General features: G+C 54.9%; 1 protein-coding gene across 1 annotated transcript; it reads left to right on the forward strand.

Moving 5' to 3' along the window:
• Window positions 1-135: 135 nt before the first annotated feature.
• Window positions 136-20,735, forward strand: EPHA2 (EPH receptor A2). Its single transcript, XM_054394869.1, has 18 exons — window positions 136-202; window positions 2,591-2,746; window positions 3,902-3,969; window positions 4,605-5,268; window positions 6,786-6,941; window positions 7,042-7,374; window positions 8,435-8,559; window positions 9,450-9,609; window positions 9,699-9,798; window positions 9,934-9,989; window positions 10,101-10,226; window positions 10,326-10,508; window positions 11,116-11,177; window positions 12,220-12,429; window positions 13,054-13,203; window positions 14,748-14,941; window positions 18,990-19,145; window positions 20,630-20,735. The coding sequence occupies exons 1-18, from the start codon at window positions 136-138 to the stop codon at window positions 20,733-20,735; spliced, it is 3,072 nt and encodes a 1,023-aa protein (XP_054250844.1).
• Window positions 20,736-21,350: the final 615 nt, after the last annotated feature.

Genomic DNA, 21,350 nt, shown 5'->3' on the forward strand with positions numbered 1-21,350 from the left:
CTTTAAGAGCGGGCGTGTCGCGGTGACATCACTCGGGACATGAATGAACAGGAGTGGGGTGCTCAGCCCCACACACCCCACAGCGCTGGGTGCCGCCGCTTCTGGAGTGCACCCCAACAACAGCCCCCCCCCGCCATGGCGGGCACCCTTCCGGCCTTCGCCCTCCTCCTCACCGCCGTCACCCCCCTGGTAGCTGAGGAAGGTGAGTTTTTTAGGGGGGGGAAGGGGGGGAGAGGGGCACCCCAATCCCCTTCCCTTCTTGGGGTGCTTGGGGGGGGCAGAGAGGGGGTGCTGGGGGATGTTGGGGTAAGTTTGGGGGGTGGAGTTGGGGCTGAGAGGTTAGAGAGGGGGTGAGGAAACCCCACTGAAAGGAGGGGGCAAAAAAAGGTGCGGATCGCGGGGTGCTGGGGGGTGTTGGAGGGGGAAAGGTTAAAAATGGGGGGGAAGGTTAAAATAGGAGGAGAAAGGTTAAAAAGCAGGAAAAAGTTGAAAGGGGGGGAAGTTAAAAAGCCGGGGGGGAGGAAGAGAGGGGAACAAGCTCAGATAAGGAGGGGAATAAAATGGGGAGTAAAAAAAGGTAAAATGGGGGCGAAGTTAAAATGGGGGGCAAAGGGTTTTAAAGGGGAGGAAGTTAAGAAAAGGGAAAAGTGTACAAAGGAGGAAAAACTTTAAAAGGAGGGAAAAGTTTAAAAGGGGGAAAAAGTTTTTAAAGTGGTGAAAAAAGTTTAAAAAGGGGGGGAAGAGTTCGAAGGAGGGGAGGTAAAATGGGGGGGGGCAACTAAAATAGAGGGGGGGAAGGTAAAATAGGGAGAAAAAAGGGTAAAACGAGGGGGGAAAGGTAAAATAGAGAGAAAAGGAAGAGTTTGGGGCAAGTTTTCCCCAGCCGAGCACTCGACTCCCGCAGTGCAGCTGGGTCCTGGCCGGTGCCCCCTCCCCCCACCCAAAAAAATGGAGTGGATTAATAAAAACACCCCAAAAAAAAAGAGAGAAATGACCCTAAAATTAAGTTTGTGCCCTCGCCGGCACTGGGCCGGGCAGGATCCGGCCGGGAGAGCTGGAAACAATGTCAGGAAAACCCCCAAATTCCTGGGAAAAACAAGCGGCATCCCGGCCTCCACCTTGCAGAGCTGGGGATTGGGCTCGGTTTAAGGGGATGGGGGGAAGGGTAAAAAAAAAAAGGGGGAGAAAGTCTCTCTTTTTGTTACTCTCTAAACAAATCTATCCAGGGGGTTGCTTCCATCGCTTTTCCAGGGAAAGCTGGAGAAGGATCCGCCCCCCCCGGGAGCAATTGAATTGGAGCCTGAGGGTGGTTTGGGTTGGAAAATTCCACCCCCACCCCTCCAAAACAAAATTAGATAAAAATGGGTTTGGAAGGTCTGGGGGAAGGTGGAGGGAACTGACCCCTGGCTTGGGGGGGGGATCCCCCCCGGCAAGTGCCCCAGTGTGGCTGTGGGATTCAGGATGTGTTCCTCAAGTGCCGAGTCCCGGAAGGAATGCTGGAAATGCTGGGCTTTGGGGGTCAAAAAAGAGCCAAAAAGGGAAAGTGTTGGGATTTGAGGGGGGGGTAGGCACGGGGAGGGAGAGAGTGGGGGCTGCTTCCCAGTGCTGGGAAAGGGCCAAATCCAGTGGGATGGGGAGGCTGGAGGGTGCTGGGTCCTCCAGATGGATCCTGCACAGCCTGGCTGGGGTCTGGGGAGTCCCTGAGGGTGGGGAGGGGATGAGGGAAGAGGAATGGGATAGGACTGGGATTCACATTGGGAAGGGAATGGGATGGGATTGGGATTCAGATTCACATCGTGTTAGGAATGGGAGGGGATGGCACTGGGATTCCCTTTGGGATTCAGAGTAAAATAGGGATGGGGAAAGGACTGGGGTTGGGATGAGGGTGAAGATGCATCTGGAGAGAGGGACAAGGATGTAGGCAGGGACGGGATGGGGACAGAGATGTGGAGCATGGTGGTGATGATGGTGATAGTGATGATGATGATGATGGCGACAGCAGCACCAATGCAGGTGGGGACAGTGATGGCAATGGTGCAGGGGCTGCAGGGTGGTGCTGGGGCTGCTGGTGCAGATGGCACTGGGGCTGCAGCTTGAGGCAGAAGGGCAGGAGGGGCTGCAAGGGGGGCTGCAGCTGGAGGTGAGGCTGGAACTGGAGCAGGAGCTGGAGATGGCAATGGAGATATGGCCAAGGAAGGGGAGAGTGTGTGGGGGCTGTGGACAGTGATGGTGGTGGAGAATGGTGAAGGCCGTGGCAGTGATGGCACCAGAGGTGTTACTGGAGGTGGTGGTGGTGATGGCCATGCTGTTGGTGTCAGTGGAGATGTTGGTGGTGATGATGATGATAGTGATGCCAGAGGGGTACAGATGGCATCAGGGCTGGGGGTGCATAATCTGATGGCGCTGGAGAAGCCACCAGCATCGGTGGCCCCAGGCAGGGGCACACCCCTGGGTGCTGCACCCCTTGACTAAACAGCCACAACCCTCAGGTTCCTCCCCTGACTCACCCCAACCACGGCCCGGGGTTGGGGGGGGACACGGGGGGGGGGGGGATGCCCCCTCTGAGACATTTCCCCCCCACCCCCCCCAGCTCTTCTCCCGCGCCAGCCTCCCGCCGGCTTTCCGCTCTCCGGCAGCATTCCGGGGGGGGGGGATTTCCAGGCACAGGAGCGCAGGGATATCCGCCCCGGCATCCTTCCTGACCCCGGGCACGGGACGGGGGGGGGGGGCGATAACGGAGTGACGTGTGTGTCCCCCCCCCCAAAACCAGGTTCTTGGGGGCCCCTCTCTGCCCAGACCTTACGCTCTTGGGGCATTGTCAGGAGCTCCCCCTTCTCAGCGGAGGGACCGAGCAGGGGGACGTCGGTCCCTGAAACTCTCCCAGTCCCGTTGGGACCCATCCCATGAACCCGGGCGTCCGGGCACATTCCTGGGGGGTGATTCACCGAGGGGGAGGCCTCCCTCCCTCCTGGCCTTCCTCAGCCTCCTCTTCCTCTCCGGATCTGGCCGCCGCCCTCACCCAGCATGTCCCGGCAGGTCTGCCCTGCTGCCGCTCGGCACGGACCAGGCTCAGCCTCGGTTCCCCTCTTCTGGGAGCACCTTAGGGGGCTTCTCAGGAGGGTCTCCGAGGGAAGCTGTTGGGAAAAGGGGAGTCTGTGGGTCCAAGGGGTGCCTGTGGGTCCTGGAAGTGTCTGTGAGTCCTGGAAGGGTTTTTAGGTCCTGGGGATGTCTGTGAGGATCTGTGGGTCCCAGGGATTCTGGGGGCATCTGTGGGTCCCAGGAACATCCATGGGTTCCAGACGCATTTCTGGGTCCTGTGGGACATCTGTGGGTCACAGGCACATCCATGGGTCCTGGGGACATCCCGTGGGTCCCAGGGTCATCTCTGGGTCCTGTGGGACATCTCTGGGTCTCAGGCATATACATATGGGTCCCAGGAACATCCATAGGTCCCAGATGTATTTCTGGGTCCTGTGGGACATCTGTGGGTCACAGGGACATCCATGGGTCCTGGGGACATCCATGGGACCCAGGGGCACCTGGAGGACATCTGTGGGTCACAAGGACATCTGTGGGTCCTGGGGCCATCCATGGGTCTCAGCAGCATCTGTGGGTGCCAAGAACTTTTGTAGGTCACAGGAACAGATAGGAGTCCTGTGGGATATTTATGGGTTCCAGGGACATCCATGGGTCCTGGGGACATCCATGTCTCAGGATCTGTAGGTCCTGGGGAACATCTGTGATTCTCAGAGACATCTGTGCATCTGTGGGTCCCAGGGACATCCATGGGTCTAAGGGGTGCATTGGTGGAACCTGCAGGTCCTGGAGCCATCTGTGGCTCCTGGTAGCACCTCCCAGGCTTCATGCTCACTCCACTGACAGCCTTCTTCTCTCCCCACAGTGGTGCTGCTGGACTTCGCCAAGGCGCAGGGGGAGCTGGGGTGGCTCACCCACCCCTACGGCAAAGGGGTGAGCACCTGGGCACCACTGCCCCCAGAGCCCACCCCGGCGATGGCCAGGGGGCAGCCATGCAGACAGTGGTCTCCGTGGTGGTGGGAACATCCATGGGCATGGGGACATCCATGGGGGAGTTCCATGGGGATGGGAAGCTCCATAAGGATGGGAACATGCCTGGAGATGAAGACCTGCATGGCAGTGAGGGCATCCATGGGAATGGAGACCTCCATGGGACCATGTGTTGTGATGGAGACATCCATGGGGCCTGGGTTGGAGAGATCCATGGGAATGGTGACACCCATGGAGATGGAGACACCTATGGGGATGGAGATGGGGACACCCCTGGGGATGGGGACCAACCATGGGGATGGAGATGGGGACACCCGTGGAGATGGAGACATCTGCAGGGGTGGGGATGTTCGTTGGGATGGAGACCTCCATTGGGATGGTGCTGGGACCTTCCATGGGGACAGGGACACCCATGGGGATGGAGATGTGGAACAAATGTGGGGAAGGAGATGTGGAACACCCATGGGGATGGGGACAACCATGGGGATGGGGATGGGGAACAGCCATGGGGATGGAGATGGGGAACGACCACAAGGACATGAGCTGAGGCCATCCATTCTCTGTCTCTGGGTGGTCAGTGGGACCTGCTGCAGAACGCCTTCAACGACTCCTTGATCTACATCTACTCGGTGTGCAACGTGCTGGAGGGCGAGCAGGAGAACTGGCTGCGCACCAACTGGATCTACCGCGGGGTGGCCCAGCGCATCTTCATCGAGCTGCAGTTCACCGTCCGCGACTGCAACAGCTTCCCCGCGGCCGGCAGCGGCTCCTGCAAGGAGACCTTCAACCTCTACTACGCCGAATCCGACGTGGATTACGGCACCAACTTCCAGAAGAGGCAGTTCAGGAAGATCGACACCATCGCCCCCGACGAGATCACCGTGCAGGAGGACTTCGCCGCACGCAACGTGAAGCTGAACGTGGAGGTGCGCTCGGTGGGACCCCTCCGGAGGAAAGGCTTCTACCTGGCCTTCCAGGACCTGGGCGCCTGCGTGGCTCTGCTCTCCGTCAGGGTCTACTACCAGCGGTGCCCGGCGGTGGTGCGGGGCATGGCCACCTTCCCGGCCACCGTGGCTGGCCCCGACTCGCAGGCGCTGACTGAGGTGAAGGGCAGCTGCGTGGAGCAGGCGGTGGCCGAGCGGGAGCCCACCCTGCACTGCAACGCCGACGGCGAGTGGCTGGTGCCCATCGGGCGCTGCCTCTGCCGGCAGGGCTACCGCGGGCACGGAGACAGCTGCCAAGGTAGGGCCGAGGGGATGGGGCGGGGAGGGGGGGGGAATGGGGTGGGGGGGAAGTGGGATGGGAAAGGGGGAAATGGGATGGGAAAGGAGGAAAGGCGTATGAAGGGGGAACTGGGATGGGGAAAATGGGGATTTGAGTGGAGAAATGGGATGGGAAGCGGGGGAATGGGATGGGAAGTGGAGAATGGGATGGGAAGTGGAGAATGGGTTGGGAAGGGGGGAATGGGGAATGATGTGGGGGAATGGGATGGGAAGGGGAGAATGGGATGGGAAGTGGGGAATGGGGAATGATGTGGGGGAAATGAGATGGGAAGGAGGGGAATGGGGATTGGGGAAATGGGGATTTGAGTGGGGAAATGGGATGGGAAGGGGGGAAATGGGATGGGAAGGGGAAAATGGGGATTGGGGGAGAAACGAGGTGGGAAGAGGGAAATGGGATGGGAAGAGGGGGAATGGGGATTGGCAGGGGAATGGGGATGGGGGGAGGAAATAGGATGGGAAAGGGGAAATGGATATTTGGAGGAGAAGGGGGATTGAGGGGGTGGAGTTGGGGTGAGAAGGGGAAATTGGGATGGGAAGGGGGGAAATTGGGGTTGGAGAAGGGAATTTGAGATGGGAAGTGGGGAAAGGAATTTGGAGGGGAAGTGGGATTGCAAAGGGGGGAATGGGGATTGGGAAGAGGGAAATAGGATGGGAAGAGGGGAAATTGGTATTTGGGGGTAAATTTGGATTAAGGAGAGAGTAATGGATTCGGGAGGGGAAAATGGGGATCTAAGTGGCTAAATTGGGAGTTGAAGGGGGGAAACTAGAATAGGAAGGGGTAAATGGGGATTGGGAGGGGGTAAACTGGGATTTGGGGGTAAATTTGGATTGGAGAGGGGGTAGAAAGGGATTTGGGAGGGTGGACTGGGCTTGGGAGAGGGTAAATTTGGACTGGAGCAGGGTAAATGGGGATTTGGTTGGGGTAAATCAGGATCTGGCGGATGAGTTGGGGTGAGGAGAGGGTAAATAGGGATTGGGAGGGGACTAAATTGGGGTGGGGAGGGAATTTGGATTGGAGAGGGGCTAACTGGGAGTAAATTGGAATTTGGGGGAGTAAATTGGGATGGGAGGAGTGTAGATTTGGATTGGGGTAAAATTGGGATGGGGTGAATTGAGATTGGGGGGGGTAAATTAGTATGGAGAGGTGGTAAACTGGGATTGGAAGGGGGTGAATTTGGATTTGGAAAGGGTAAATTGGGATGGGAGTAAATTGGAATAGGGAGAGGTTAAACTGGGATGGGATAAAAATTGGGATTAGGGAGGGTAGATTGGGATTAGGGAGGGTAGATTGGGACTGGGGAAGGTAGATTGGAATGGGAAGGGAGCACATTGGGATGAGAGAAGCAAATTGGGATTTGGGGGTGACTGGGATTCGGGGTGGGGATTAAACTGGGATTTGACACCCCTGGCTCCCCCAGCTGGGGCTGCTGCAGGGGGGATTGGGGGTCTCACAGTGTCACTGTGTGTCCCCTCCAGCCTGTCCCCCTGGATCCTTCAAGGCAGGGGTGTCCACAGATGAGTGCCAGCCCTGCCCTGCCAACACTGTGCCCTCCCTGGCTGCCGCCGCCGCCTGCCCCTGCCAGGATGGCTTCTTCCGTGCCCCCTCTGACCCCCCCAGCGACCCCTGCACACGTAAGTGACATTTTATCTGGGGGGGGTAGGGGGGAAACTGAGGCACGGCCCTGTCCATCCCCCCTCTGAGCCCCCTCTGTGCTCTCTACCCCTCCCACAGGTCCCCCTTCTGCCCCCCAAGGCCTCACCGCCGTGGGGCTGGGGGCCGCGGTGCAGCTGCATTGGTCCCCCCCGGCGGACAGGGGTGGCCGTGAGGACGTCACCTACGCCGTCAGCTGCGAGCAGTGCTGGCCCGAGAGCGGGGAGTGCCGCTCCTGCGACCCGGGGGTCCGCTACTCACAGCCCCCCCGCGGCCTCACCGCCCCCGGGCTCACCGTCACCGACCTGGAGCCGCACGTCAACTACACCTTCACCGTGGAGGCGCGGAACGGAGTGTCCCCATACAGCCCCCAGCGCAGCCTGGCCACCGCCACCATCAGCGTCAACCAGACAGGTGCGGGGCCGCTCCCACACAGTGTCCTGGCCACCGGCAGGATGCTCCCGTGGGGACACCTCCAGGACTTCCCTGTGCCCCATGGGGGAGCCTCCATAACATCCATCATGGAGACACCTCCGTGACGTCCCTGTCCCCCATGGGGAATCCTCCATAACATCCGTCATGGAGACACCTCCGTGACGTCCCTGTCCCCCATGGGGAATCCTCCATAACATCCGTCATGGAGACACCTCCATGACTTCCCTGTCCCCCATGGGGAATCCTCCAGGACTTCCCTGTCCCCCATGGGGAATCTTCCATAGTGTCCATTGTGGAGATACTTCTGTGATGACCCTGTCCCCCATGGGGAATCCTCCAGGACTTCCCTGTCCCCCATGGGGAATCCTCCGTAACATCCATCATGGAGACACCTCCATGATGTCCTTATCCCCCATGGGAAAACCTTCAGGACATCCCTGTCCCCCATGGGGGAGTTCCATAATGTCCATCATGAACACACCTCCATGACATTTCTGTCCCCCATGGGGCAGCTTCCATAGTGTTCATCATGGAAATACCTCCATGACTTCCCTATCCCCCATGGGGAATCTTCCATAGTGTCCATCATGGAGACAGTTCCATGGTATCCCTATCCCCTATGGGGAAGCCTCCATAGTGTCCACCATGGAGACACCTCCATGATGTCCCTGTCCTTCATGGGGATGCCTCCAGGACATCCCTGTCCCCCATGGGGAAGCTTCCATAGTGTCCATCATGGAGACACCTCCGTGATGTCCCCCATGGGGAATCCTCCAGGACTTTCCTGTCCCCCACGGGGAATCCTCCATGACATCCATAATGGAGACACCTCCATGATGTCCTTATCCCCCATGGGGATGCCTCCAGGACTTCCCTGTCCCACATAGGGAATCATCCATAATGTCTGTCATGAAGACACCTCCATGACATCTCTGTCCCCCATGGGGAAGCTTCCATAACGTCCATCATGGAGATACTTCCATGATGTCCCTATCCCCCCTGGGGATGCCTCCATGACATCCTTGTGTCCCCATGTCAGAGCCACCCCGAGTGACATCGGTGAGCCTGGATGGACGGACAGCCACCAGCCTGATCCTCTCCTGGACGGTGCCACCACGGCAGCAGAGTCGGGTCTGGAAGTATGAGGTCACCTACAGCAAGAAGGTTAGTCCCATGTCACCACTTCAGCCCAGCACCCCCAAACCCAGCACCCCTATTCCCTCATTCATGTCACTGCCATCCTTGCCCTCATCCAGGCCACACTTCCATCCAGGCCACACTTCCATCCATGTCATCCCCATCCTTAGCCCCATCTGCATCACCTCTATCCATGCCCCTCCTATCTGTCACCTCCATCCTTGTCACCCCTCCATCCATGTCACCCCTCCATCCATGTCACCCCTCCATCCATGTCACTTCTCCATCCTTGCCCCATCCCTGTCACTCCTCCATCCTTGCCCCCATCCCTGTCACCCCTCCATCCCTGTCACCCCTCCATCCCTGTCACCTCTCCATCCTTGCCCCATCCCTGTCACCCCTCCATCCCTGTCACCCCTCCATCCCTGTCACCCCTCCATCCCTGTCACTTCTCCATCCTTGCCCCATCCTTGTCACCCCTCCATCCATGTCACTTCTCCATCCCTGTCACCTCTCAGTTCTTGCCCTATCCATGTCACCCCTCCATCCGTGTCACCCCTCCATCCGTGTCACCCCTCCATCCGTGTCACCTTTCCAGCCGTGTCACCTCTCAATCCTTGCCCCAGCCATGTCACCTCTCCAGCCGTGTCACCTCTCAATCCTTGCCCCATCCATGTCACCTCTCCATCCATGTCACCTCTCCATCCATGTCACCTCTCCATCCATGTCACCTCTCCAGCCGTGTCACCTCTCAATCCTTGCCCCATCTGTGTCACCTCTCCATCCGTGTCACCTCTCAATCCTTGCCCCATCCATGTCACCTCTCCATCCATGTCACCTCTGTTCCCACTCCTCTCCACGTCACTTCTACCCACCCGTGTCACCTCCACCCATGTCACCCTCGCCCCTGTCTGCAGGTGGATGAGAACAGCTACTCCGTGCTGCGCTGCGAGGGCTCCTCTGTCACCCTGCCCAAGCTGTCTCCTGCCACTGCCTACCTGGTGCGGGTCCAGGCCCTCACCGCTGACGGCCACGGCGCCTACAGCCCCCAGCACGAGTTCGAGACCCTGCCCGAGGGTGAGGACCAAGGCCAGGGGCAGGATTTTGGGGTAGGGCCCAGGGAGTGCATGGTTCCCCCCAATGTCCCCCTTGAACTGTCCCCACAGGTGCTGAGGCTGCGACATCTGCTGCTGTCATCAGCGGCTCTGTCACTGGAGTCGTCTTCGTCCTCCTGCTCTTGGCTGCTCTCCTCTACGTCCTCCGGCGGTAAGGAGATGAAGCCCAAGCCCCCGCCAAAACTCCCCCAAAATAAACCCCCAGGTCCCATTTCATTCCCCCCACACACACCAAATGTGGCTGAGGGTTGATTTTTCTGGGGCTCAACCCATGGCCTTTCTGCAGGAAGAGGAGGTCACGGCCACGGCAGTCTGCTGAGGATGTCTACTTCTCCAAGTCAGGTGAGCCGTGGGCTGGGTGAGGTCAATGGGGAGGGGTTGGGAAGGTGATGTGGGTGCTGACCCCTCCACACACACCCCACCTCACCATCCCACCTCACCACCACCCCACAGACCAGCTGAAGCCCCTCAAGACCTACGTTGACCCACACACCTATGAAGACCCCAACCAAGCCATGCTCAAGTTCACCACCGAGATCCCTCCAGCCTCCATCACTCGCCAGAAGGTCATCGGTGCCGGTAGGGCCAGGGGTGGCTTTGGCACCTTCAAGACACCCCCCCAGAAAAACTGGACCAGGGGTGGAGGGAGGTTCAACATCCTCTTCTTCTTCTGAACAGGTGAGTTTGGAGAGGTCTACAAGGGCACCCTGAAGCGTGGGAAGAAGGAGGTGCCGGTGGCCATCAAGACCTTGAAGGTTGGCTACACGGAGAAGCAGAGGGTGGACTTCCTGAGTGAGGCCACCATCATGGGACAGTTCTGCCACCACAACATCATCCGCCTGGAAGGGGTCGTCTCCAAGCGTGAGTGTCCTCTGGGGTCTCCCTCCAAAGAAACAAACACCCCCGTGACCCTCCAGAACACTCCAAAGTCGTTCCTCAAACCACCCCCATGGCCCTCCACAAACCACCCTCTTGGCCTTCCTCAAAGCACCCCCATGGCCTTCCAAAAAGCAACCCCATGGCTGTCCCAAAAAGACCCCCATGGTTCTCTAGAACACCCCAATGTCCCTCCTCAAAGCACCCCCATGGCTCTCCAGAGCACCCCCAAGGCCCTCCAAAAAGCACCCCTATGGCCCTCCAGAACACACTCCCATGGCCTTCCAAAAAGCAACCCCATGGCTCTCCCAAAAAGACCCCCATGGCTCTCTGGAGCACCCCAATGTCCCTCCTCAGAACACCCCCATGACCCTCCACAAACCACCCCCGTGGCCCTCCTCAAAGCACCCCCATGGCTCTCCCAAAAGAACCCACATGGCCCTCCAAAAAACACCCCCATGGCCATGGAGGGGGCAGAGTTGGATTTTTGGGGACAGTTTGGGGTTTTGGGGGGGATTTTTTTTGTTTGTTTGAGGGATTTTTTTTTTTTTAAGAGGATTTTGACCCTGTTTTGGATCTCTCTGTTGTCCAGACAAGCCCTTCATGATCATCACGGAGTACATGGAGAACGGCGCCCTGGATAAATTCCTGCGGGTAGGTGAAGCGTGGAGACAACGTCCCAGTGCCTGGGGCAAGGATTCCTGCCTGGTGGAACCAACCAAACCCCCACCATGGGATGAGAGATGGGATTGGAGCTTGGAATGTGTCCAGAGCAGGGCCACAAAGATGAGCAGGGGGCTGGAGCTGCTCTGCTATGAGGACAGACTGAAAGAGTTGGAGTTGTGCAGTCTGGAGAGGAGAAGGCTCCCAGGAGACCTTTTTGTGGCCTTCCAGGATCTGAAGGGGGCTCCAAGAAAGCTGGGGAGGGACTTTTGAGGGTGTCAGGGAGTGATAGGACTGCGGGGGATGGATCCAAGCTAGAGGAGGGGAGATTCAGATTGGATGTTAGGAAGAAGTTGTTCCCCATGAGGGTGGTGAGAGCCTGGCACAGGTTGCCCAGGGAGGTGGTGGAAGCCTCATGCCTGGAGGTTTTTGCAGCCAGGCTGGATGTGGCTGTGAGCAACCTGCTGTGGTGTGAGGTGTCCCTGCCCATGGCAGGGGGGTTGGAACTGGCTGAGCCTTTGAGGTCCCTTCCAACCCTGACGATTCTGGGGCTGGACTCTATTGCTTGAAGTGATTGCGAATGAAGAGTATGAAGAACATCCACACCGAGCTGTGAGGTGGCTTGGGGGGGGTTAGCGCTGCTAAGGGACTTCTGCTTCTGTTAGTTACCTTCTGCTGGTTAGGGCTTTGGAGCAGGGATGCTGCTAGGGATATGCTCAGGACTTCTGTTAGCTGCTTTGTCTGACAAGGGCTGGGGAGAGGGTTTGGCAAGGGCTGGGAGTGACAGGACAAGGAACAATGGCTTTGAGCTGGGGATTAGGAAGAAATTCTTGACAGTGATGCTGGTGAGAGACTGGAACACAGGGAGGATGTCCCCTCCCTGGAAGTGTTCAAGGCCAGGTTGGATGAGGCCTTGAGTAACCTGGGCTGGTGGGAGGTGTCCCTGCCCATGGCAGGGGGTTTAGAACTGGATGATCCTTGGAGTCCTTTCCAACCCTGACAATTGATGTTGTGATTCTCCACTTCTCCCCAGGAAAAAGAAGGGGAATTTGGTGTCATCCAGCTGGTGGGGATGCTGAGGGGCATTGCTGCTGGCATGAAGTACTTGGCCAACATGAACTACGTCCACCGGGACCTGGCAGCCAGGAACATCCTGGTCAACAGCAACCTGGTCTGCAAGGTGTCAGATTTTGGCCTCTCAAGGGTGTTGGAAGATGACCCTGAAGCCACCTACACCACCAGTGTAAGTGCCACCAGTGGGGGTGTGGGTGGGTTGAAATCAACCCCCAAAATAAAATTGCCAGACCAGCTGAGGTGGAAGCAAATGGAGCTCTGTTTACAAGCAAAGCTACAAGCTAGAAATATGGAATGCAATGAATGTCTACAAACTAGACAATAATTACAGGGATTTGCAACTTATGAACAGCACAAGAACCTCCCCTGGACAAAACCAGGGGGTTCCCAACAGCTTCCTCCTCTTCTCCCCCTTCCTCCTTGTACACAGGACAAGAGAGAAGAGCAGGGAGTAGCTTGTTAGTAATTAGCCACAAGAAGAACGCAGCCAAGGTCAGCCACAGCCAAGCAGAAGCTACCAGCTGCTATGTGCTGGAGTGAGGAAGCCAAAGAGAGAGAGAGTTTCTGTAACTGACCTCATGTCAGTTGAGGTTGTTCAGACCTCAGCAGGATTTTCCCTTTTCCATCCAATGGATAATTTATTTACCTTCTACCACTTTCCTACTCAGTCTGGGGAACACTTTCCCAGGCATCAGCCTACAACTACCATGGGGTGGTTGTCCACAGCAGGGGTGGGGTTTTTCTTTGGGGGGAGGGAAGGGGGTTTGCAGTGTTGACCTCGATGTCCCCATAGGGTGGGAAGATCCCCATCCGCTGGACAGCTCCCGAAGCCATCTCCTACCGCAAGTTCACCTCCGCCAGCGACGTCTGGAGCTATGGAATCGTCATGTGGGAGGTGATGTCCTACGGAGAGAGGCCCTACTGGGAGCTCTCCAACCATGAGGTGAGCAGCCATCCCTCCACCACTGCTCACAGGATCACAGGATGTTAGGGGTTGGAAGGGACCTCTGGAAATCATCGAGTCCAACCCCCCTGCCAGAGCAGGACCATAGAATCCAGCACAGGTCACACAGGAACACATCCAGATGGGGCTGGAAAGGAGAAGGAGACTCCACAACTCCTGTGGGCAGCCTGTTCCAGTGCTCTGTGAGCCTCCCAGTGCAGAAGTTCCTCCTCATGTTGAGGTGGAACCTCCTGTGCTGGAGTTTCTATCCACTGCCCCTTGTCCTATCCCAGGGTGCAACTGAGCAGAGGCTGTCCCTGTCCCCTCCCTCCTGACCCCCAGCCCTCAGATATTTATAGACATTGATCAGATCCCCTCTCAGTCTTCTCTCCAAACTAACCACCCCCAGGGTTCTCAGCTTCTCCTCATCAGGCAGTGCTCCACTCCCTTCAGCATGCTGGTAGCCTCTGTTGGACTCTCTCCATCAGATCCCTGTCCCTCCTGACCTGGGGAACTCTTGCAGCCACTGTTCTGAGTGCAACTGCTGGACACCTGCAGGGTGCATGGTTCCTTATCTGACCCAGCTGCAGGCTGCAAACAGCAAACCAATCACACTCCAGGTGTGCCAAGAGCAGCAGCATCCTGCAGAAAGCAGCCCCCTTGCATGCTGGCTCCTTACATTCATTGGCAGAGTGCATGGTCCCCCACAACATCCTGCTGGCCAAGCTGGAGAGATGTGGATTTGCTGGGTGGGCTGTTCAGTGGATAAGGAATTGGCTGGATGGTGGCATCCAGACAGTGGTGCTCAACGGCTTGAAGTCCAGATGGAGAGCAGTGACAGTGGTGTCCCTCAGGGTGGACCTGTACTGTTTAGTATTTTTATCAATGACACCAGAGCAGGTTGCTCAGAGCCTCATCCAGCCTGGCCTTAAAAAACCTCCAGGGATGAGGCTTCCACCACCTCCCTGGGCAACCTGTGCCAGTGTCTCACCACCCTGATAGGGGAGGACTTCTTCCTGATATCCAATCTGTATCTTCCCCACTTCTAGTTTTGCTCCATTCCCCCCAGTCCTATCAGTCTCTGACACCCTGAGAAGTCCCTCACCTCATCCAGTCTGACCTCCCCACAGTCAGCAGGGACATCCCCAACTAGGTCATAGAATCACAGAACTGTCAGGGTTGGAAGGGACCTCAAGGCTCAGCCAGTTCCAACCCCCCTGCCATGGGCAGGGACACCTCACACCACAGCAGGTTGCTCAGAGCCTCATCCAGCCTGGCCTTCAAAACCTCCAGGGATGAGGCTTCCACCACCTCCCTGAGCAACCTGTGCCAGTGTTCCACCAATAACAAAGGACTTCTGAGAGGACTTCTGAGATTCTCTGCTCTCTGCATCTCTGGACTCTCATTGCTATATGGCAAAGGGGTTCTTGCCTCCATTCATCACCCAATGGCCCCCAGAGCAGGGTGGAGTTCCTCTTGCAGCCAGACAGCTTTTCTTTGTGGCAGGGGGAGAGCATCACCCAACCTCCTCCTCCTCATCCTAGGTGATGAAGGTCATCAACGAGGGCTTCCGCCTGCCTGCCCCCTTGGACTGTCCCTCTGCCATCTACCAGCTGATGCTGCAGTGCTGGCTGCAGGAGCGTGCTCGGCGCCCCAAGTTCGCCGACATCGTCAGCATCCTGGACAAGCTCATCCGAGCCCCCGAGTCCCTCAAGGCGCTGGCAGACTTCGACCCTCGGTGAGCTGTGGAGAGGGACAGGCCTGGGGGGGACGAGGGGGTGGCAGGAAGAGGAGGAAGAGAGGAGGGAGATCTTTGTGCATTGCTTGCTCCTGGGCACCTCTGCATTTTGCTGTTGCTTTTGGCAGCTTTGCTGCTGGTTTTGCAGCGTTTCTTTGCACTTCTTGATAGCTCCTTTGCATTCTTGCAGTGCTCCTGCACTTTTCATGCTTGGAGGTATCTCTGTGTTTCCCCCTGGCTTTTGGCATCTTTGCTGCTATTTTTGCATCAATTCTTGCACTTCTTGCTGTCTCCTTTTCAATCTTGCACTGCTCCTGGCACCTTGCCGCTCTCATGTTGCTTTTTGCATCCCTGCAGTTGCATCTCTGCACTCTTTGCATGCTCCTGGGCACCTCTGCATTTCCCTGTTGCTTTTGGCATCTTTGCTGCTATTTTTGCATAATTTCTTGCACTTCTTGATAGCTCCTTTGCATTCTTGCACTGCTCCTGGCACCTTCCTGCTCTCACATTCCTTTTTGCATCCCTGCAGTCTTGCATCTCTGCACTTTTCATGCTTGTGGGTACCTCTGTGTTTCCCCCTTGCTATTTTGCATCGTTTCTTGAACTTCTTGATAGCTCCTTTGCATTCTTGCACTGCTCCTGGCACCTTGCCCTCCTCACATTGCTTTCTGCATCCCTGCAGTCTTGCAGATCTGCACTTCTGCATGCTCTGCCTTTCCCCATTGCTTTTAGCACCTTTGCTGCTATTTTTGCATTGTTTCTTGCACTTCTTGCTGGCTCCTTTGCATTCTTGCACTGCTCCTGGCACCTTGCTGCTCTTGCGTTGCTTTTTGAATCCCTTCAGCCTTGCACCTCTGCATTTTCCCATTGCTTTTGGCAGCTTTGCTTCTATCATTGCATAATTTTTTTTGTGTCAGCTTTTTCTTGCCTCACTTCCTGCACCTTTGCAACCTTGCATTTTATTGCTTTTTTGCATTCTTGCCTGGCTTTTGCGCCTTTTCTTTTTTGTTTGTTAATCTTTGGGGGTTTTGTGCTGGATTTTACACCTTTGCATCCTTGCACCTTTGCATTCTCACATGCATTATGCAGCTTTTGCATCTTTGCTTTGCTTTCTGTATCCTTGTTTTCACCTTTGCATTCTTGTGTTGGGTTTTGCATCTCTCCCTTCTTGCACTTCTTGATGGCTCCTTTGCATTCCTGCACTGCTTCTGGCACCTTGCTGCCCTCACGTTGCTTCTTGCATCTCTGCAGTCTTGCACCTCTGCACTTTTGCATGTTCTGGGGCACCTCTGACATTTTCCCTGTTGCTCTTGGCAGCTTTGCTTCTAGTTTTGCATCTTGGTGTTCTTGCATGACTTCTTGCACCTTTACAGTCTTGCATTTCATTGTGCCTTGCCTGGCTTTTTTGCATAGTATTTTTGCATCTCTGCATTTTTAGGGTGGGTTTTGCACCCTTGCATCTCTGCAGCCTTGCATCTCACCTACTCTTGAGCTTCTTTGCATATATTTGCATTGTTTTTTGCAGGTTTGCATTCTTGTACTCCTTTCATCTCAGTGTTGTCAGATTGTTTTTTTTCCACCTCTGCAGTTTCATTGTGCCTTTTGCATCTCTGCATTCTTGCTCTGCTTTTGGCAGCCCAGCTTTCCTTGGTGTCTTTTGGGCAAATCATTTATTCTTGTTCTCCTTTTTTTTTTTTTTTTTTTTTTTTTTAAATCTCTTCAGCCTTGCACCTTTGCACTCTTGCTTGCTCTTGAGCTTCTTTGCACTTTTGCATGTATTTGCATTGGGGTTTGCAGGTTTGCATTCTTGTACTCCTTCTTGCATCTCAGTGTTCTCAGGTTGCTTTCTACATCACTGCACTTTCATGGTGCCTTTTGCATCTGCATTCCTGCACTCCTTACTGCATCTCTGCATTCCTGTCCTCTTTAGTGCATCTCTGCATTCCTGCACTCCTTAGTGCATCTCTGCATTCCCGTCCTCTTTAGTGCATCTCTGCATTCCCGCCCTCTTTAGTGCATCTCTGCATTCCTGCACTCCTTACTGCATCTCTGCATTCCTGCACTCCTTACTGCATCTCTGCATTCCTGCACTCCTTAGTGCATCTCTGCATTCCCGCCCTCTTTAGTGCATCTCTGCATTCCTGCACTCCTTACTGCATCTCTGCATTCCTGCACTCCTTACTGCATCTCTGCATTCCTGCACTCTTTACTGCATCTCTGCATTCCTGCACTCTTTACTGCATCTCTGCATTCCTGCACTCTTTACTGCATCTCTGCATTCCTGCACTCTTTACTGCATCTCTGCATTCCTGCACTCTTTACTGCATCTCTGCATTCCTGCACTCTTTACTGCATCTCTGCATTCCTGCACTCTTTACTGCATCTCTGCATTCCTGCACTCCTTACTGCATCTCTGCATTCCTTCACTGCTTTTGGCATCTGTGCTCCTTTTAGGATCTTTTGTGCAAGCTTGTATTCTTGTGCTCCCTTTTGCATCTGCATCCTTGCAACTTTGCACTCTCACCTGCTCCTGGGCACCTTTGCTTTTTGCATCCTTGCAGGGTTTATTTTTCTGTCTGTATCCTTGCAGTGTTGCACTCCTGCAGGCTTTGGTGCACCACAGCTTTCCCTTGCTCCTTTTTGCCTCTCTCCATTTCTGACTGCTGTTGCAGGTTGCCATTCTCACATTGCTGCTTGCACCCTTGCACTCTTACTGCATTTATTGCACATCTCTGCATTCCTGCCTTGCTGTCTGCATCTCTCCCTTCTCACTCCTCCCTTTGCACTGTGCTCTTTAACCAATGTTGCCATTTTCTCCTCTTACATCTTTCCCAGCCCTTTGCATTTCTCCCCCCTTTGCCCTCTCCTCTTCTCTCCTCCCTCTTTCCATCTCCACACTTCAGCTTTTCCTCCCCCTGTGGCCTTCTCATTCCAGTTGTTGCTTTTTTAACATTCTGGCCTCATTTGTTGCAGGTCCAATTTTTGCCTCCCTCTGCACCTCTTCACTTTCTGCTCACCCCTGGGCTCTTACCCATCCCCTGCTCCTTTTGGGTTTTTTTTGGCACTATTCAGTTACTTTTTTTGCTTTCCCAGTTCCATGTGCATCAAGCTCTGGCCCTTACCTTTGCACTTTGATGCAGCTCTGCAGCTGAGCACTGCTGCTGCTTTTGTGCTTTATTTTTTTTTTTTTGCCTCTCTATTTTTGCATCATTTTTTACACCATTCCAGGCCCATGTTAGTGTTTGCATCTCTGCATTTCTGCCTCTCTTTATCCATCCTTCCACTTTTGCATTATTTTTGCAGCTTTCCATTTTCACATGATTTTTTTTTTTTTGGCATTTCCACATTAATTTTTCTTGCATCATTTTCTGCACCCTTCTGGCCCTTGCATTATCTTTTGCATCCTTTTCTTTCTGTATCATTTTGGTGGTATCTTTCCAATTTTGCATCATTTTTGGGTGGTGTTTTATTCCTGCATCACTTTTGCACCTTCCCATTTCTGCATTGTTCTTGCACCCTTGCATTTCTGCATCATTTTTTCCATCCTTTGATTGCTGCACCATTTTTTGCATCCTTCTCTTCTTGCCTTATCTTTTACACCTTTCCATTTCTGGGTCACTTTTTGCACTGTTCCACATCTGGATCCCTTTTTGCACCCTCCCATTTCTGCACCACTTTATGGACCCTCCCATTTCTAGGTCACTTTTTTCACCCTCCCATTTCTGGGTTACTTTTTGTACCCTCCCATTTCTCGGTCATTTTTTGGACCCTCCCATTTCTGGGCCACTTTTTGCACCCTCCTGTTTCTGGGTCACTTTTTTGCTTCCTTCCATTTTCACCTCATTTTTTTTCCTTCCACCCTCCCATTCCTGCTCTGTATTTTGCATCTTTCCATTTTCCACATCATTTTTTTGTTACCTCCTTACGTTTCCATCTTTATTCTTTCCCCACCTTTCCGCTTCTGCCCCGTTTTTCCACCCTTCCATTTCCCCATCAGTTTTTGACTCCCCCCTCCCATTTCTGCACCACCCCTCTTGCCCCCACCCAGGGTCTCCATCCGCCTGCCCAGCACCAGTGGCTCCGAGGGGGTCCCCTTCCGCTCCGTCCCCGAGTGGCTGGAGTCCATCCGCATGCCGCAGTACACTGAGCACTTCATGGCCTCAGGCTACAGCACCATTGAGAAGGTCCTGCAGATGACCACAGAGTGAGTCCATGTCCCCACTCTGTCCCCACTCTGTCCCTGTGGTATCCCCATACTGCCCCCTTGTTATCCTCATGCTGTCCCTGTGGTGTCCACATACTGTTCCCATCCTAACTTCATGGTGTTCTCATAGGGTCCCCATACTGTCCCCATGGTGAACTCATGGTGTCCCCATACGGTTCCCATAGTGTCCCCATACTGTCCCCATGGGTATCTCAATGGTGTTCCCATAGTGCCCCCATGGTATCCCTATGATGTTCTCATAGTGTCCCATGGAGTCCCTATAATGTCCCCATATTGTAGCCATGGAGTCCTTGTGGTGTCCTCCTACTGTCCTTGTAGTGTCCCTGTACTATCCCCAGGGTATCTCCATGGTGTCACTCTACTGTCCCCATAGCTTCCCTGTGGTATCTCCATGGTGTCCCTGTACTGTCCCCATGGTATCTCCATGGCATCTCCCTAGTATCTCCATGGAGTCCTTATAGTGTCCCCATGGTACCTCCATGGTGGTCTGTTGGTGTCTCTATGCTGTCCCCATGGTATCCCTGTGATGTTCCCATAGTGTCCCCATGGAGCCCCCATACTGTATCCATGGTGTGCTCATGATGTTCTCATAGTGTCCCCATACTATCCCCATGGGTATCTCAATGCTGTTCCTATAGTGTCCCCATCATATCCCTCTGATGCTCCCATAGTGTCCCCATGGAGTCCCCATAGTGTCCCTATACTGTAGCCATGGAGTCCTTGAGAAGTCCTCCTGTCCCTGTAGTGTCCTTGTACTATCCCCAGGGTATCTCCATGGTGTCACTCTACTGTCCCCATGTCATCCCCATGGTATCTCCGTGGTATCCTCATACTGTCCCCATGGTATCTCCATGGCATCCCTGTGGTATCTCCATGGTGTCCTCATACTGTCCCCGTGGTATCTCCATGGCATTCCTGTGGTATCTCTATGGTGTTCTCATACTGTCCCCATGGTATCTCCATGGCATCCCTGTAGTATCTCCATGGTGCCCTTATAGTGTTCCCATGGTATCTCCATGGTGCCCTCATACTGTCCCCATGGTATCTCCATGGTGCCCTCATACTGTCCCCGTGGCATCTCCATGGTGCCCTCATACTGTCCCCATGGTATCTCCATGGTGCCCTCATACTGTCCCCGTGGTATCTCCATGGTGCCCTCATACTGTCCCCGTGGTATCTCCATGGTGCCCTCATACTGTCCCCATGGTATCTCCATGGCATCTCCATGCTGTTCCCTCACCATCCCCACCCCATCCCCTCCACCTCCCACAGGGGCAGGGATGTGCTGGGAACGGAAACCACTTCCATGCCCCAAGGGATGGGAGGATGGGACAAAAACAGACATTCCATGGCCAGGATCCATCTGGGGAGGGCTGGGGCAGGGGGAGGTCAGGATCCATCCTGGGCTGGGGTCAGGCCATGTCCATCTGTCCATCCCAAAGCCTGCTGTCCTTCCTTCCCAGGGACATCAAGAAGATCGGGGTGCGGCTGCCGGGGCACCAGAAGCGCATCACCTACAGCCTGCTGGGGCTGCGGGAGGGGGCTGCTGCTGGGGGGGCTCCCAGTTAACCCCCCCTGCCCCCCACAACCACCACCACCTCAACACCCCCTCCCCCCCCCGAATACTTGAAAGCACCAAATGAAGACCCCCTCCCCCTCTCCCTCCTCCCCGAGGGGCTTATTTATTATTTCTCTTGTTATTAAGGGTCGCTGTTGTTATTATTATTAATATTATTAATATTGTGTGTCCCCTCCGGGGGTTGGGGACCAAGGGGGTGTCACCCTCAGTCTCCTCCCACTCCACTTCCCCTCCCCTCCCCCCCAAAAATGAAGCTATTTCAATTTCAAGCTCATTTTGGGGCTGGGGGCTTGGTTGCGGGGAGGGAAGGATTTTGGGGGGAGTTTTCTCCTTTTTCATTTTTTTTTTTTTTTTTTCCCCCCACATTTCAACATCAACCCCAAAGGGCTCAGCCCTCAAACTGGTTGAAATTTTTGCTGGTTTTCTCCCTGCTTATTCCTGCTGGATTTTTTTTGTTTGTTTGTTTTTGGGGGGGCTAGAAGAGGGGGGGAGAGGTTTGCTCCTTCCCCTTCCACAATCCCTCCCCCTCCCTTCTCCTCCTGCCAGAATCAAGTTTTTATTTTTTAACCTAATTTATTCTTTTTTTTTTTTTTTATATATTTATT

This window comes from Indicator indicator, chromosome 32, assembly GCF_027791375.1.
Source record: "Indicator indicator isolate 239-I01 chromosome 32, UM_Iind_1.1, whole genome shotgun sequence".
Lineage (NCBI taxonomy): Eukaryota > Metazoa > Chordata > Aves > Piciformes > Indicatoridae > Indicator > Indicator indicator.